The sequence below is a fragment of the Crocuta crocuta genome, unplaced genomic scaffold, assembly GCF_008692635.1.
Source record: "Crocuta crocuta isolate KB4526 unplaced genomic scaffold, BGI_CrCroc_1.0 scaffold303, whole genome shotgun sequence".
In the NCBI taxonomy this organism is placed as follows: Eukaryota; Metazoa; Chordata; class Mammalia; order Carnivora; family Hyaenidae; genus Crocuta; species Crocuta crocuta.
Window position 1 is genome coordinate 815,924 of NW_027528276.1, and position 16,764 is coordinate 832,687.

At 40.9% G+C, this 16,764-nt stretch overlaps 1 protein-coding gene and 1 non-coding gene across 7 annotated transcripts in view; one reads left to right on the forward strand and one right to left on the reverse strand.

Moving 5' to 3' along the window:
- Nucleotides 1-16,764, reverse strand: part of KIAA0319L (KIAA0319 like) — a 94,485-nt gene that overhangs the window by 53,474 nt on the left and 24,247 nt on the right. For all 6 annotated transcript variants that reach the window (XM_077753099.1, XM_077753100.1, XM_077753097.1 and 3 more), the window contains one exon: nucleotides 10,380-10,909. In XM_077753099.1, coding sequence (XP_077609225.1) covers nucleotides 10,380-10,909 — 530 coding nt within the window. The remainder of the gene's footprint in view (nucleotides 1-10,379; nucleotides 10,910-16,764) is intronic.
- Nucleotides 11,692-11,798, forward strand: LOC144222668 (U6 spliceosomal RNA). The gene has a single exon (XR_013332456.1). It is a non-coding gene; the product is annotated as a U6 spliceosomal RNA (small nuclear RNA).

A 16,764-nucleotide genomic window follows, 5' to 3' on the forward strand; every position in this document is an offset into this window, starting at 1 on the left:
ACAGAATCCGAAGCAGGCTCCAGGTTCTGAGCTGTCAGCACAGAGCCCAACACAGGGCTCAAACCCACGAACCGTGAGATCATGACCTGAGCCGAAGTCGGACGCTTAACCGACCGAGCCACCCAGGTGCCCCAAGAGAAAATATTTCTAAAATACAATACCAAAAGCATGATCCAGAAATTAAAAAACTGATAAACTAGACATCATCAAAATTAATATCTGCTCCTCAGAAGACACTGCTAAGAGAATGAAAAGACAAGCCACAGATTGAGAGAATATTTATCTAATAAATGACATATATGCAGAATATATATGTAAGAGAACCCAATTTTTAAAATGGGGAAAACCATAAACACTTTACCAAAAAATATATAAATGGCAAATAAGTACATGAAAAGATGTTCAACATCATCAGTCATGAAGAAAATACAAAGAAAAACCACAATGAGATACTGTTACACACCTACTACAATGTCTAAAGCCATACAAAGTTTTAGTGAGAATGTGGAACACCTAGAACTTTCAGTCATTACAAATGGGAAAGTAAAATGGTACAACTGCTTGGACAAACAGTTTGGTGGTTTCTTATAATATTAAATATGTACCTACAGTATGATGCAGCTATTCCACTCCTAGGTATTTACCCAAGAGAAATTAAAGTATATCCCCATACAAAGGCTTTTACACTAATGTGCCTAACAGCTTTATCTGCAGCCAAAAATCTAGAAACAATTCAAATGTCCATCAACAGATAAACAAATGATATATCTATACAATGGAACACTATTCAGCAATTAAAGGGAACCAACTACACACCATGTAGGATGTGACATATACGACAAGGATGAACATCAAAACATGATGCTAGGTGAAAGAAGCCAGACTCAAAAGACTATACACATTGCATGGCTCCATTTACATGAAAAGTCCAGACAAGGAAAATTTATAGAGAGAGCAGATTAGTGGATGCCTGGGACTGAGAGTGGGAGTGGGGATAGCACAAGGGAAGTTTTTGGGGTGACAGAAAAAATGCACAACTCTATGCTTAATAAAATCACTGAATTGTATGTTTACAAGGAGTAAGTTTTATGGCATATACCTCCATAAAATTGTTAAAAAGGAGAATAATGTATGATTCCACTTATATAAAAATTCAAGAAAATCTATATAAACCTAAAGCAAATCAGTGGTTGTCGTGAGATAAGGGAGGGAGTAGGAAGGACAGATTATAAAGGGACAGGAGGAAACTTAGGGAGTAATGGATATGTTCATTATCTTTTTTGTGGTGATGGTTTTACGGATAAATTTTTGTTAAATCAAATTGTATACTTTAAAGATGAACATACAGTTTATGATATGTCAATCACACTTCAAGAAAGCTGGTTTTTAGAAGTATGATAACCACAGAAGAGAAAGCATTTGGTGTGGCTGAAGTGGAGAGCAGAGGAAGTTCAGAAGAGCCGTTCATATAACCAAAAATATTTTTTTAATGGTTGCACAACTTCAACTTTCCCCTTATTAGACAGACTGCTTCCATTTTTTAATTAAATAAACAGCATCTCATCATTGTGTGTGAAGCTCTTACTTTAGGAATTGCTGCTTTTGAATACAGTCCCCAAAATAAGAGTATAAATATTTTTAAGCAAGGCAGGCAGGTTTTTATTTTTAAAGAATTTGTTTATTATTTATTATTATTAAATTTTAAACAGGCAGGAACAGGAGATATGGAGCAAATTATTTTACTTCAGAAAACTATGAGGCAATACTGAAAATCTGAAGAGGATGATATAGGGTTGAGACTTGGATGAAATTTCCTTAGGCAATTTTTTTCTGGCACTTGACAGAAATCATAAAAACCAACCTAGTTCTGAACTAACCATAAGTCATATAATCATGCCTCAGGTGCATACACCTATTTCATCTTCAAAGAAGCTTTATTCAGAATGATGAGAGGCTTCTATTCACATTCTCTTTTGCCATTTCTCTCTAGCTCCTTCTACCACTTCTCCATTCTCTCTTTCTCCCCAGGCCTAGCTGGGGCTGCCCTCCCCCAATCAAACAAGTCAGCCCAGTGATTAATACCATAATTCAAGATGACCCGAAAAACCTCCACCATAAGCTATTCGGTTTTGAGTATCAGGAGCCTGCAGGGCCACACAGGATGTTCACACTTATCCAGGTCATATCATCACAGTCCAGGTAGAAGGCCCTCCCTGGCAATAGCCACCCTGGTGACTACTTAATACAAAAGAACGAATGGTTCATAAAAATTGAACTTTGGACACATTTTGACTTGAGACACAACTGTATTAAAAACAAAAACTATCATTGTCATTAACAAAAATCCTACTAGAGGAAAGACTGTCTTCCTACAATAGCAAAGCCATTGGGGTTTAAAGACTTTCCAACCCAGTTCTCAGCAACTAAAGCTGTGGCTGGAGAACGGGACAGGGTTTATTTTTGCAAGCAGTTAGTTACAAAGTTATGTGTTCTCACAGTCTCTTTGCAGAAACTAAGACCACCATGAAGAGAGAAACGGGGAAAGATGACAAGGGTGTTGGCTAAGAGATGGCTGGTTTTGAGACTTTCTTCCCAAGGCTCTAGGTGTGCCAATTAGCAATGCTCTATTAACCCATCCACACCAAAACCTTCATCACTGCTTGCCTCCTAAGTTAACTTAGCAAAGTAGCCAACAGGGGTACTTGGCTGGCTCAGTCAGTGGAGCATGTGACTCCTGATCTCAGGGTTGTAGGTTCAAGCCCCACGTTGGGTGTAGTGATTACTTAAAAAAAAAAAAAATCTTAAAGTAGCCAACAAACACATTTTTAAATTCACTTCATATAGTAAAATAGATTTTAAAAGATAAGCAGATAAAAGAACCAGAAAACTTAGATTAGAGGAGAAAGGGAAGAGTTAAGGGGAGAGAGGAATAAGGAAAGGGTATTCTAGTTCAGGCACTAATACTTTTGAGAAAAGAACAGCACAGTTGCAGGGATCTCTGCACACCCACACCAAACAAGGGCACAGGCTGCCTAGTTTTTCTCTCAATGCAATAAGCCAGTAATGTAAGGTTAGAATTGGGGTGGGGGGTGACATTTAGTGCATATGTGTGCACACAGACAGTACTAGAAGGGCCTTGGTCACTGAGGGGTAGCAAAGTCATACAACTTACTCAGGCCAGAGGGCTGGAAGGGGGCCGGAGGCTAAACAATTTTTGGTAAAAGTTACTAGCCTGTGCGCTGCCCAGATAACAGAGAATGAAAATCTGAGGGAAAGTAAGCCCTGAGGAATTCCAATTATATCAGGAAACAATAGCCAGAAGAATAAATGAATGCTTGGCAAAAATTTCATAACACTAAAGTATTATAGGAAAGATTTTTTAAAAATCATAAAAAAGTTGGGGCACATGGGTGGCTCAGTCGGTTAAGTGTCTGACTTCAGCCCAGGTCATAATCTCATGGTTAGTGAGTTCAAGTCCTGCGGGCTCTGTGCTGACAGCTCAGAGCCTGGAACCTGTTTCAGATTCTGTCTCCCTCTCTATCTGCCCCTCCTCCGCTCACTGTCTATGTCTCTGTCTTAAAAATAAGCATTAAAAATTTTTTAAGGGACACCTGGGTGGCTCAGTCGGCTAAGCGTCCAACTTCGGCTCAGGTCACAATCTCACGGTTCGTGGGTTCGAGTCCCGCATCGGGCTCTGTGCTGACAGCTAGCTCAGAGCCTGGAGCCTGCTTCAGATTCTGTATCTCCCTCTCTCTCTGACTCTCCTCTGCTCATGCTGTCTGTCTGTCTGTCTGTCTCTCTCTCTCTCTCTCAGGAATACATAAAACATTAAAAAAAATAAAATGCTTTAAAAAAATTTTTTTAAATAAATAAAAATCAAAACAAAATGATCAAGCAAAATACCCTGAAAACCAAACCAAATCAAAACATGGGATCAAGGGAGACAGAACTACCCGGGTCTTGTACTTGGTTATGCAAGGCTCTTCTCTTTTGCTGCCCACACCCCACACCTCTATCTGTTGGTAAGATGTAGAGTCAGCACAAGAATTTTCCTTGGTAAAAAAAGGCAGCAGAGAGGTGCCCAAAGGCTTGACTCATTTATCCTCTCAGACATTTGTCCCACAGAAAGGCACTGGCTTATAGAGGATGAAAGGCTATGGTTACTGACTTGAAACAGGGAGATGGTGGTGGGATAGAAAGGGGCGCCTCAGTTTTCCAAACCTTCCATGTGGGGATACCTAACTTGATCTTCATTTCCTGGGCTCAGAGAGCATTTCTCAGCATTCCGCAAAGCTGGACTGGCAGCAATTAACTGCCAATGGCTGAACTGCAATAAGCCTTCATGCTCCTCCTGCTGACAATTCAGAGGTTCGCCACACAGAAAGGACAGCACTTAAACCAAGCAGTACAAGCCTCTCCTTCTTTAAGGTGATATAGAGGGGAATAAATTGGTGACATTCCTTTCCATTTTTGGATTTGCAAAAGGTCCACAATACCGGCTCTTAGATAAAATGTATGTATGTCTCCAAAAGAATGAAGACTGTTACTAACAACCCAGCTCTGTAGGCATTTCAGGCAAGACGAGAGCAATTTATGATACAATTTCTTACCACTTTGGATGCAGAGTTGCTTGACCTACCTTAGTGCCAACAGTACAAACTAGAAACTAGTACTGCTAGCCAGCCATCCCTAATTAGAAGAAGATCTGCAGCGTATACACTTCCTTCCCTTTCCCCAGTGCATTAAGCAAAAGTTTGAGCTGCAAGTCCTCTCCTAAAAGAAATGCCTACCAGTTAACTATTCTGAATGCACAAGGTGATTCTACCCCCCTTCCAGAATTATCTATGGCCTCAAGCTCCTACAAATGGCATATAAGGTTAGACATAATTTGTCTGGAACTGAAGAATTCACTTTGCCCTATTTTTTAACAATGCTTACAGTTCTCAGCAAGTGATGCCAACCTATATAATGCCTCTGTGCAACACTACACAAAGGCCCCTTCCCACTCTTGGGGCTCATATTTCAATATTCCTCCCCCCATGTCCACCCACTCTCTGTTTTAGACCATAAAGCTCCAAATCCCATTCCTTAGCAGCAATTTACTGCCACTGTCCACTGCAGGCGAACTAGAAGGAAAAGTACTCCCCAGGCAACACAACCCCAGGATCTTCCTTCCAAGGCACAGTTGAATTCTCTAAGGCCCAAATTTGAGTTTTTACCTTCTTCCAGGACACTGCCAGGCCTCCATCTACCGTATTTCTCATTCTCCTAGTCTATTTCTCATTTTACTGATCACAGTATCTGGAAGTTTGCTGGAACTGGCTCATCTGACCTGACTGTGCACATCTCTCTGAACTCATGTTGGAAGTTCCAAAATGGTCATGGTGGGTGTATTTACACCATGGAAATGGACAACATCTACAACTCAGTGCTTGTTTCTGGGTTTTGCAGGAAGGGAGGGACCTGGTTGTTAAACATTTAACACCACAACTGTTTTCCCTAAAAGACCTACACTTCCTCTCCTGTGAAACCTAACTTCCTTTTCTTTCTACCAAAAATTTCATTTAATCACCTAGAATTTCTATTCCATGATCAAAAACCACCTAGAAGCTCAGTCATTTCCTGTTTTATTCCCTATACCTCCTGCAGGACAGCCTACATAATATACAGGATACAGTGCAAAACAAAAATGTAGGGTCCCTTATTCAAAAACTATTAAGAATTTCAAGACAATGATAGCAGCACATAAAACTGAGAAAGGCCTAAGTGTGAGGATTTGTACAAGTGCACAGGTCACATGCCCATAAAGTGGTCCTTGAACCCCTATTCTTAACTGTGAGCGTGCCCTTCCCTAAGTATACTATTTCCCATGTATCTCTGCAATATGAGGGCTCTTTACTCTCCCATACTTCATGAGTGAAGGCAGGTTAGTATTTCATTCACTCCCCTTCCCAATGCCTTTTGCAAACCATTGCTGTTCTACTTTTGTAAAACCTCTCTCCTCTGCCATCTTACTGCAATTCAACTCTTACCACGCTGTCCTCTCCCAACTCCCTCACTACTCCTTCTGTTGTGCTGAGGGCTTTGACAACTGGCTCGCAAAACTCCTCTTTACCCCAAATCCCTGCCTAAACAGTAACAGGGTTAAGAGGACAGACTCTGGATAGAATCAGAGTGCCTGGGTTCAAGTCCTGGTACTACCATATACTAGCTATTATTGCCTTGGCCATGTTCCTTAACCTCTCTTTTCCTGAGTTTCCTCATTTAAAAAATAGAGACAGTTAACAGTATTTCATAGGAGTTGTCATATGGATTAAAAAAGTTAAAACATGTCAAGGGCTGAGAATGGTAAGTGCTCACTCAGTAAACAGTAGCTATTGCTATCATCATCATTATCATAAACTCTATCTCAGTGTCTACATGGATAACTCATGCAACATGTATTTTTAGTTTCCTGAGTTCTTTGAGCTCCTTGTCTCCAATAAACTACTCTACTCTACCCCAGCAACCCTCTTCCACAGCTGCAACCTAGATCCTGTAGACACCAGAACTTCTCCACCTCCAAAATCTCAGATGATCTTAGATTCAAATATCCCATCCTTGGGGTGCTCAGTCAGTTAAGTGGCCAACTCAATTTTGGCTCAGGTCATCATCTAACAGTCATGGGATCAAGCCCTGCATCAGGCTCTGTGCTGCTTGGGATTTTCTCTCTCCCTCTTTCTCTGTCCCTCTCCTGCTTGCTTGCTCCCTCCCTCCCTCTCTCTCAAAATAAATAAACTTAAAAATATATATCCCATCCTCTGATGACTACTTCCGGTTTTACAGGACATACATTTACTTGTGCCTCCTAGATCTGTCTCTCATCATGGAAAACTCTAAATGCCAAACTCCTCTATCAAATCTCTGTCAGTCAGTCCCTCTTATATTTGCCTCTTTTTCTATCTTCCTAATCCACTCTCTTGACAATAACCTCAATTTCCACGCCTCTATTTCCTTCTATACAAGACTGGCAAAGTTTCAACCTTGGGTAAATCAAACTATCAGTCTTTTCTTGACAGGGCCGCTGAAGGCCGCTGAGGAGACCCACAGACCTGCAGGGACGAGTACCACTGTTAAATCCGTAGTCTCTGTCTTCAGTGCTACCAGCAGTCTATTTCCTTACCTGCTTGGCCCTCTCCCAGCCTTCATAATGGCTGTTTCAGACCTTTACCACGGTCTCCAAACCTATGCTTTTCCTGCCTACTACCTACCTATGCCCATTCCACGTACTTCCGCTTCTACTCGCAGCAAATGATCTACCCCACTTCAGAAAAACAGGCATGAGGGGGCGCCTGGGTGGCTTAGTCGGTTGGGCGTCCGACTTTCGCTTAGGTCATGATCTCGCGGTTCATGGGTTCAGGCCCCGCGTCGGGCTCTGTGCTGACTGCCAGCTCAGAGCCTGGAGCCTGTTTCGGTCTGTGACTCCCTCTCTCTCTGACCCTCCCCTGCTCACGCTGTCTCTCTCTCTCTCCTAGAAATAAATAAAACATTAAAAAAATTAAAAAAAAAACAACAACAGAAAAACAGGCATGAGATTAGAACTACCACAATTTCCTTCGACTGAACCTATAACCCACCTTTGCTACACCTATATTCACCTATTTCTTCCTTCCTATCATCATGAAGGAGATGTGTCTCCTTCTGCTTAAGGCTAATCTTGGTCCTCTGTGCTCTGGATTCAAACCCACTCACCTGTAAGGCACTAGAATGTGTGCTTCTCAGACCAGCAGCACTGGCACTCCCCAGAATCTGTTACAAATGCAAATTCTCAGGCCTCATTCTAGACCTACTAAATCAGAAACTCTGGAATTGAGGCCAAACTGTTTTCAACAAGGCCTCCAGACGATTCTAATGTGTGCTAAGGTTTGTGAACCATCATTTTAAGGAATTATTCGTTGTTTATCCCCTTTCCTGTATTTTCAACCTCTTTCTCTAGTACAATGGTTCCCTTGCCTTGAAGAGCTCATTTGATTGCTCCATGTACATTCTTGCTTCTCTACAATCTATTCACCACATAGCAACATATCTGATCAAGTTATCCCCTACTTAAAATTCTTTAATGACTTCTCACTGACCTGAAGATAAAGACCAAAAGCTTAAGAAGGCATGGAAGCTCTCTACAGCTCACAAGCGTCCTCTTTCACCTTTGGCTTTCTTCGTTGAACATGACCAGCCTCTCTCAACTTCTTGATCTTGCCACACTCTAGGGCACCTAACAAACTTTGAAATTGTTAGCTTTCTGCTTGAAATACTTTGCCTGCTTCTTTTCCAAACTCCTTCCACATCAAGTCTCAACTTAAACTTTCTTTAAAGTACCTAACCGTACCCCTTAGTCTCAATTAAGTCCCTGTTAGATGCTCTTCCAGCACTCTGCACTTATCCTTTTAAACCTATATCAAGTTACAATTATTTAATTATTATAAACATAATGTCTGTTTTCCTTTATAGAGTATAAACTCTGCTGGGGGAGAAATCATGTCTCTCTTGTTTACCATAATATCCCCAGTGTCTAGCTTAGTATAATACCTTGCACACAGGAAATAGGCAAAAAATATTTGCCAAATGACCAAGCCTTTGCATGCACTGTGCCTATGTCCCCAGCGAAATCCTACACATCCTTCAAGAAATAGATTAAAGATGGTTACAGGGGAGGGGGGTGGGGGACAGGTGAAACAGGTGAGGGGGATTAAGAGTACACTTAACTTGATGAGCACTGGATAATATATGGGACTGTTGAATCACTATATTGTACACCTGAAACTACTGTTAACACTGTATGTTAACTACACTGGAATTAAAATTTTTAAAAAGAGGATTATAATCTAGTGTAGGTAATAAACACTTAAAGAGAAAAAAGAAATAATATAAATTAAACATTTCTGGGGCGCCTGAGTGGCTCAGTCGGTTAAACATCCAACTTCGGCTAAGGTCATGATCATACAGTTCATGGTTTCGAGCCTCATGTCGGGCTCTGTGCAGACAGCTCAGAGCCTGAGAACCTGTGTCTCACTCGCTCTCTGCCCCTCCCCCACTCATGCTCGCTTGCTCACTCTCTCTCTCTCTCAAAAATAAGCAAACATTAAAAAGAATTAAAAAAATAAATTAAACATTTCTGTGAAGTCTTCCTTGCACATACATACCATCTGCCTGCTCAAATGAATCACTTCCTCTTTTCTGTTCCTACTGTATTGTGTATATAACTCTACTAATGCAATAATTACACACTATTATAAATACCCAACCTTTGGGTCTGAGTCTCCACTACTCTATAAACTCCCTGAGGGCACAGGCCATATCTTGCTCACCTTTCTATCTCTAGTGCTTAGCAAAGTACCTGACATTGACAATAGATGTCTAATGTTTATGGGCATATTAAAACTAAGACTGTATCTCTAATACTGCACTGAAAGGTTTTTTCCTAATATTAAATCTGCATTCTAATCCTAGGTTTGTTATTCACTAGCTGCGCAATCCAACTGTTTAACCTCACTGGGCCTTGGTTTCCTCACTAGTAAGACAGGGCTAATAATACCACCTTGGGAATATTACTATGAAAATTAAATAAAATGACATTGTACAACAATTAGCACACATAGTGCCTGGCATGTAGTAGCTTCCCCACTCTGGCTTCAACTTGATAGAGACAACTAGGACAAAACAAATACAAAAATAAGTCAAGCAATCAAGGGAGGCTGAGCACAGAGTGAGTCACTCCTTTTAATCATTTGCCCAGGAAGATCAACAATGAAGAAGCATAACAAGCAGAATAAACTCTACTGGTGGTATCTCCCTTGGCATACAAAGCTTGGTGAGAAGTCACCCCAAAGACCTCTTGGTTAATGGCCACATCTGGCTCCCCAGCCCAGTAAGTCAGGTCTTAGTCTGTGGTGCCAGGAATGGCTACTTCAGACTGGAATAGAAACTACATAAGGAAATGTATTTACATGTGGGAGATGGGGAAGAGGGAAGACAGCTTGAATGCAACCACATCAATCAAATGTTTTGCAATCTGGCAGAAAATACTGCGGAACTGTTGGTGAAGACTGACACCACACAACTCACAACTACATTTACCTATAGTCAAGAACCAGCTTAGACTAGACAACAAGCAGATTTCAGCTTTTACCAAAACAACGGTCAGACTTGTAATGTAGTGAACATCTCTGAGGTCCAACTACACTTGTAACATCTGGGCAACACCCACAAAGATGACACCAAGCAGCTTTATACATATACTCCTCAGCATAGAGTGCTTCCCACAGGCAGCTTCACTGCTCATGTGTGTCAAATGTGAAAGCAGACTCAACAGTTTGTCTGCTCCTTATTCATAATAAGCTTACCTCTGCAGAACCACTGGTATTCAGATCACCTCCTTCCTTGGAGTCATTCATTTCAGAATGCTGTGTCACTATATGTGTAGTTACTTCTTCACTGGGACTCTCTCTCTTCCGAAGCTTCCTGATTAAGCTCTGCTGGTCAACAGAAGATACAGTGGGTCCAAGTGGAGCTCTGGATGGACTCTGTCTCCTCCAAAATACCCTGCTCCAACCTAGCTCCAGAATATGTGGTTCATCTTCTTCAGGTGGATAGCCCAAATCATTTGCAGTTTGGAATTTTTTAAAAAACACCAGCATGGAATTGGAAGAGTCTGTCCTAAAAGCCTGGCAGCTCCGGGGCCTGCTGCAGTCTGCCTGAATGCACATCCCTTCTAACCACCAAAAGGCATGGCAGGCAGAATCCTGGCAGCAAGCAGCCCAACACAACTGGAGAGAGGGGGTTCCTTCAAGAAGCCGGAGGTGATTTTCTCCCCCAGATCTCAGGCCAACACCAAATTCTGTCTTCGCTTGCTGGCACCTGCTCTCATTGGCATCTAAAAACAAGGAATGAAAACATTTTAAGATGTAATAAAAACACTATTGATCTGTACAGTGCCCTGAACACCAACATTTAAGGCTATTTTGAACACTGGTTTTTAGGAGGGTGGGAAAGCTGTCTAGTAAGTGGAACAGAAGAAGCAAAATAGAGTGTTCTTTTTTGGCTCAGGAGACTTTAGCATATAGAAGTACTGTTCCACATTCATCGGTGGTTCCCATTCTCAATGAGTCCCTTCCACACAGACCTTTCATACAGAACTCCAGTTCATGAAACAGAAAAAAGCAAGACAAACAAAATAGCTATTCTGCTGTAAGTGTATGGAGAGATGGAAGGCAGAGTCCCACCACTTGACCTTCCACTCACATCCTAGCCTTTCTCAGGGACAATGCAAGCACTATGGGACCCAAAGAACAGGTAGTGGAACAGGATGGAATAGTCCTCCTATCCCCACCCACTGAACTGGCAGCAACACAAACGGAGTATTCTTAAGCTTTGACAGGTTACAGGTTCATCCATTTTCTAACCAACTGTTTGCCAGAGTCAGGAGGTGTTGCATATCATGGTATCAGCCAGAGCTGATCAGTAGTCAGATTACCAAAAAGTTTAAGTGTGATTCTGCCAGAATGAACTTCCTACTGACAAGCCATGTCATCACAAGAAACAAAGGAACAGAAGGACAACAGTGACCTACTGTGGTTAATATAAATAACATGGTCCAAAATTCTGGCTACTGTTCCTTATGGATAAAATTTTGGGCTACTGAATGACTTTAAGCATGTGCTCTCATCAGCAGCACATATACTAAAATTGGAACGATACAGAGAAGATTAGCATGGCCTCTGTGCAAGGATGACACACAAATTCGTGAAGTGTTCCATATTTAAAAAAAAAAAAGAATTACTTTAGGCATGGGATTAATTCTCCTGAAATATTACGTCATTTCTGTTTTATTAGATGAAGTAAAGTCAAAGCATGTTCTAAATGAAAGCTATTGTACAGAGCTCATTTTAAAGTCTTAGTTACATAGATATCTGTACCCAACTATGGTCAGGGTTATACAGGGCCAGAACCAGGGTGAGGCAAGATAGATGCCTCAGGCACAAAACTTAAGGAAGAATATATTCTAGAGTCATGTAAGTACAGAGTTGGCTTACCCAAACTTGAGCGTGAACACCTCCTTAAATTTTGTGCCTTATGTGTCTCTTTCTTCACCCTAGCTCTGGCCCTGGGGTTAGAACACAAAATATCTTTTAAAATTACACACAGAAGGGGTGCCTGGGGGGTTGGTCATCCAACTCCGGCTCCGGTCATGATCTCACGGTTTATGCGTTTGAGCCCCTCATTGGGCTCTGTGCTGACAGCTCGGAGCCTGGAGCCTGCTTCGGATTCTGTCTCCCTCTGTCTCTGCCCCTCCCCCACTTGTGCTCTCTGTCTCTCAAAAATAAAAACAAACGTAAAAAATTTTTTTTAAACAAATATATAAAGAAATAAAATTACACGCAGAAAATATGCAGTAGAACCAAAACACTGAAGAGATGGATAATCATGTCTGCACATACACATAACTGAAAAAGGGCTATGACTAACCAGAGCAACAATGTAACAATCAGCCAAAGTCAGGGCACCTGGGTGGCTCAGTCAGTTAAGCGGCCCTTGGTTTCGGCTCAGGTCACACAGTTCATGGGTTCTAGCCTCACATTGGGCTCCACGGTAAAGATGCGGGGCCTGCTTGAGATTTTCTCTCTCCCTCTCTCTCTGCACCTCCCCTACTCACACTGTCTCTCTCTCTCTCAAAATAAATAAATAAACTTTAAAAAAAAGAGTTTAAAAAAAAGGAGTAATCAGCCAAAGCCCACTTGACTCCCAGGAAATACTTACAAAATGTCCAGCAGACTAAGTGTGAATACCAATCAACTGAGAGGTAAGAGAAATAAAGGCAGGCTTCTGGATGACTGAGCAGGCGCTATGGAAGCCAATCTGCCATTGTTCATTAAAAGAAAAGAGAGAGACATTGGCACAAACCTAACATCAGACAAGGCAATTTAGAAACCTAGAAAAAATAGAACTTCCTTAAGAAAAATGAAGAAATAGCAACAATGAAAAAAATGAAGCTACCCAGAGCTACAGAAATACCCCTCATATCCTCATCCACCTTCCCACACAGTAACCAATGGTATGAATCTTGGTAACAGCTATCTAAGTACACAGACTGTGTTGAATCAATAAATTGTTACCTCAGTAACTACTGTCAGTCACCTTTATATTAACTTTCCCTCATTCTTCTCAGCATAATTCTCTCATATTTAACATAGTGAAGAGGTCCACACAGATAAAAATAACACGCACTTTTCTGTAAGCCACTATTTCATTTAATTTTTAAAATCTTCCATGGCCTCCACTTTTGCCCCTGTAGAAGGCATTGCCATAGGACTTGCCCTCTAGCCATGAGTAACCAGAACTCTAGACAAAATATAGGGAACAACTGATTTTAGACCATGAAAAACAGGTGTGTGATCCCAGAGAGAGGAAACAAACAAGGTGTGCCCCGTGACCGCCAGGGCTTTCTGTAGGGCCTCATGCTCCAGATGGTGGCGCAGGGAAGGAGAGCCCAGGCAGACTAGGGCACACTTGCTGCACTTAGGAAACAGTTTGAGGTGAATGTGATAGCTAGTTATTTTGGAACAAACAACCAGAAAGGAGGAAGTTACACAGATTTAGAGCTCCCGATATCTGGATAATGCTCCCTTTTAATCTTTGACTGAATACTAATTTACCTCAAGTGTAGGTTAAGAAGACATGAGGGAAATTAAAATATATTTGAACTGATTGAAAATGAAAACATAACATATAAAAATTCATAGGATGCAGTTAATGCAGTGTTTAGAGAGAGCATTTATAGCTTTATTTATTTATTTTAAAATTTATTATTGAGATAGAAACAGAACATGAGTAGGGGAGGGGCAGAGAGGGAGACACAGAATCTGAAGCGGGCTCCAGGCTCCGAGCTGTTAGTACAGAGCCCGACACGGGGCTCGAACCCACAAACCATGAGATCATGACCTGAGTCAAAGTCAGACGCTTAACCAACTGAGCCACCCAAGTGCCCCAATTTTAAATGTTTACTTCAGAAAATAAGAAAGGTCTAAAATCGTTAATCTAGAGAGACACACATGGAGAAGGCTATGTAATGACAGAGGCAGACACTGGCGAGACACAGCTACAAGCCAAGGAATACCAATGACTGACAGTGACCACTAGAAGCTAAGAAGAGTTGAGGAAGGGTTGTACCCAGAGTCTCAGAAGGAACAAACGCTTGATTTTGGACTTCTAGACTCCAGAACCATTGATTTAACAGGATTTTCTGAAGAACAGCTAAGGAGACAGAGAGCTCGAGGTTACTAAGAGTCCATATCCAGGAATCTCTGACATTTAGACACATGGCTGAACAGACTGAACAGAGACACTGGGATGCCATTCAGCAGACATGTATATGGATGTGATGCTGAAAAACTATGGGAATCTGGTGTCTGAAGGGCTTCATTTTGTCAAGCCAAAACTAAACACCCAACTGGAGCAAGAGGTAGTGCCCTGGATGGACATATGAAAAGTTCTGCCAGGTGCCTGTACAGTCCAGGAGTACTGGTTTGAAACAAAGATGTCAGTCCTAAAGCAAAACGTTTCTGAAGGATCAGCTCCAGAAGAGTGAACATACAGTGTCATGATTGATAAAGGCCTAGAATGTGAACACAGCAGCTCCACAGAGAAGCGACAAGGTATTGTGCGAAAACCTTTAAATATAATCCCTCCATTATCACCCACAAGAAAACTTATACAGGTGAGATAACCCATTAATGTAAAGAATGTAGGGTTAGTGGGACATCTGGGTGGCTCAGTCTGGTTAAGAGGCCAACTCTTGATTTCGGCTCAGGTCATGATTTTATGGTTTGTGAATTCAAGACCTACATTGGGCAGTGCAGAGCCTGCTTGGGATTCTCTCTCTCTCTGCTCCTACCCCACTCATGTTCACTCTCTCTCTTTCTCTCTCAAAATAAATAAATAAAGTTAAAAAAAAAAAAAAGAATANAGCATGCTCCATGCTGTCAGTACAGAGCCCAATACAGGCTTGATCTCATAAACTGTGAGATCATGACCTGAGCAGAAATCAAAAGTCAGACGCTTAATCAACTCAACCAGGTACCCCAGCTCATTTCCTTTAACTCATCCTAAAATTCACATGAACAAGTAACCTTATAGATATACTCAAGAAGGATTCAATAATTATCAATTATCAGAGATTCATTCCGGAGAGAAACCCCATAAATGCAATGAATGTAGAAAAGCTTTCAAAAAGAATTTTATCCTTTTAAAGTCAACAGAGAATTCATACTAGTCAGAAATCCTACACATATAAAGACTGTGGGAAAAGCCTCTGCTTAGAACCCAGCCCTTACTCATCATGAGAATACACAGTGAAGAAAAAGCCTTTTATTTTTTATTTATTTATTGGGGGGGGGAGAGTGGAAGTGGGGGGGAGAGTGCAAGTGGGGGAGAGGCAGAGAGAGGGGTACAGAGGATCTGAAGCAGGCTCTATGCTGACTGGCTGACAACAGTGAGCCTGATGTGGAGCTCAAACTCACAAACCGTCAGATCATGACCTGAGCTGAAGTGGGGTGCTCAACCAACTGAGCCACCCAGGTGCCCCGAGAAAAGCCTTTTAAATGCAATGAATGTAGGAAAGCTTTCAGGGATAACTTAACCATGGAGACACAATATCAGAAAATCCATACTAGTAAGAAACCGTATTAGTGTAATGAATGTAGCAAAGACTTTAGGCTTAGTCATCAAAAAATACATACAGGAGAGAAACCCTATCACTGAAATAAATGTGGAAAATCTTTCAGGTATATATCCTTTGCTGGAAATCAGAAAACTCACAGTGAAAAGAAACTCTACTGGTGTAATGACTGTGGGAAAGCTTTTATGAAGAGCTTACTGGATATGAGAGAATTCATACTGAACAAAAATCCTATCATTGCAAGAAATAAGGGAAAGCTTTCAGACACAGCTTGGGCCTTGCTGAACATCAGAGAATCTACACGGAGAAAAACCTTAGGAATGTAATGAAAGTAGGAAGACTTTTCCCCAAAGTTCAGCCCTTAAACAACATAAGAAAATTCATAACAAAGAAAGAGCCACCAATTGTAGTTAGTGTGGTAAATCACATGGAGTTAATTCCTCTGAGCATCAAAGATGAGACATTCAATAAATTACACATGTAGCAAAAATAGCAAAAATATTCTGTGCACCTCTATCCTGAAGAACTTCTCACATGTGACATGTTCATTACAGCATAGTTTGTACAGGTGAAATATCTGAAGAATCTAAATGTCTATCAATACAGATATAGTTAGTGTAGAATGCTATGCAGCAACTGAAAACAATGAGGTAGAATTCTATATACAGCAATAGAAATACACCCATGATACTTTAAATTTAAAAAGTTGCAGAATCTACATATGATGGGCTTATATATTTTTTAATGAAGCTTTTTTGTTTGCACATATATATTATACACATTCCAAATGATCTAGAGAAGGCCAAATTTTAAACAAAACAAAAAATTTTAATCAATGATCTATGCTTTCATCATAAAAGCTAGAAGAGTAAATTATACCCAAAATAAACTGAGAAAAGATAAAGATAAGAACAACCAATGAAATGAAAATAAATAAAAAACACAGAAAATCAATAAGACCAAAATCTGGTTGTTTGGAAGATCAACAAAACTGATATAACTCTAGTCTGATTGATGACANAATTAACAATATCAGGAATGAAAGAAGGGATATC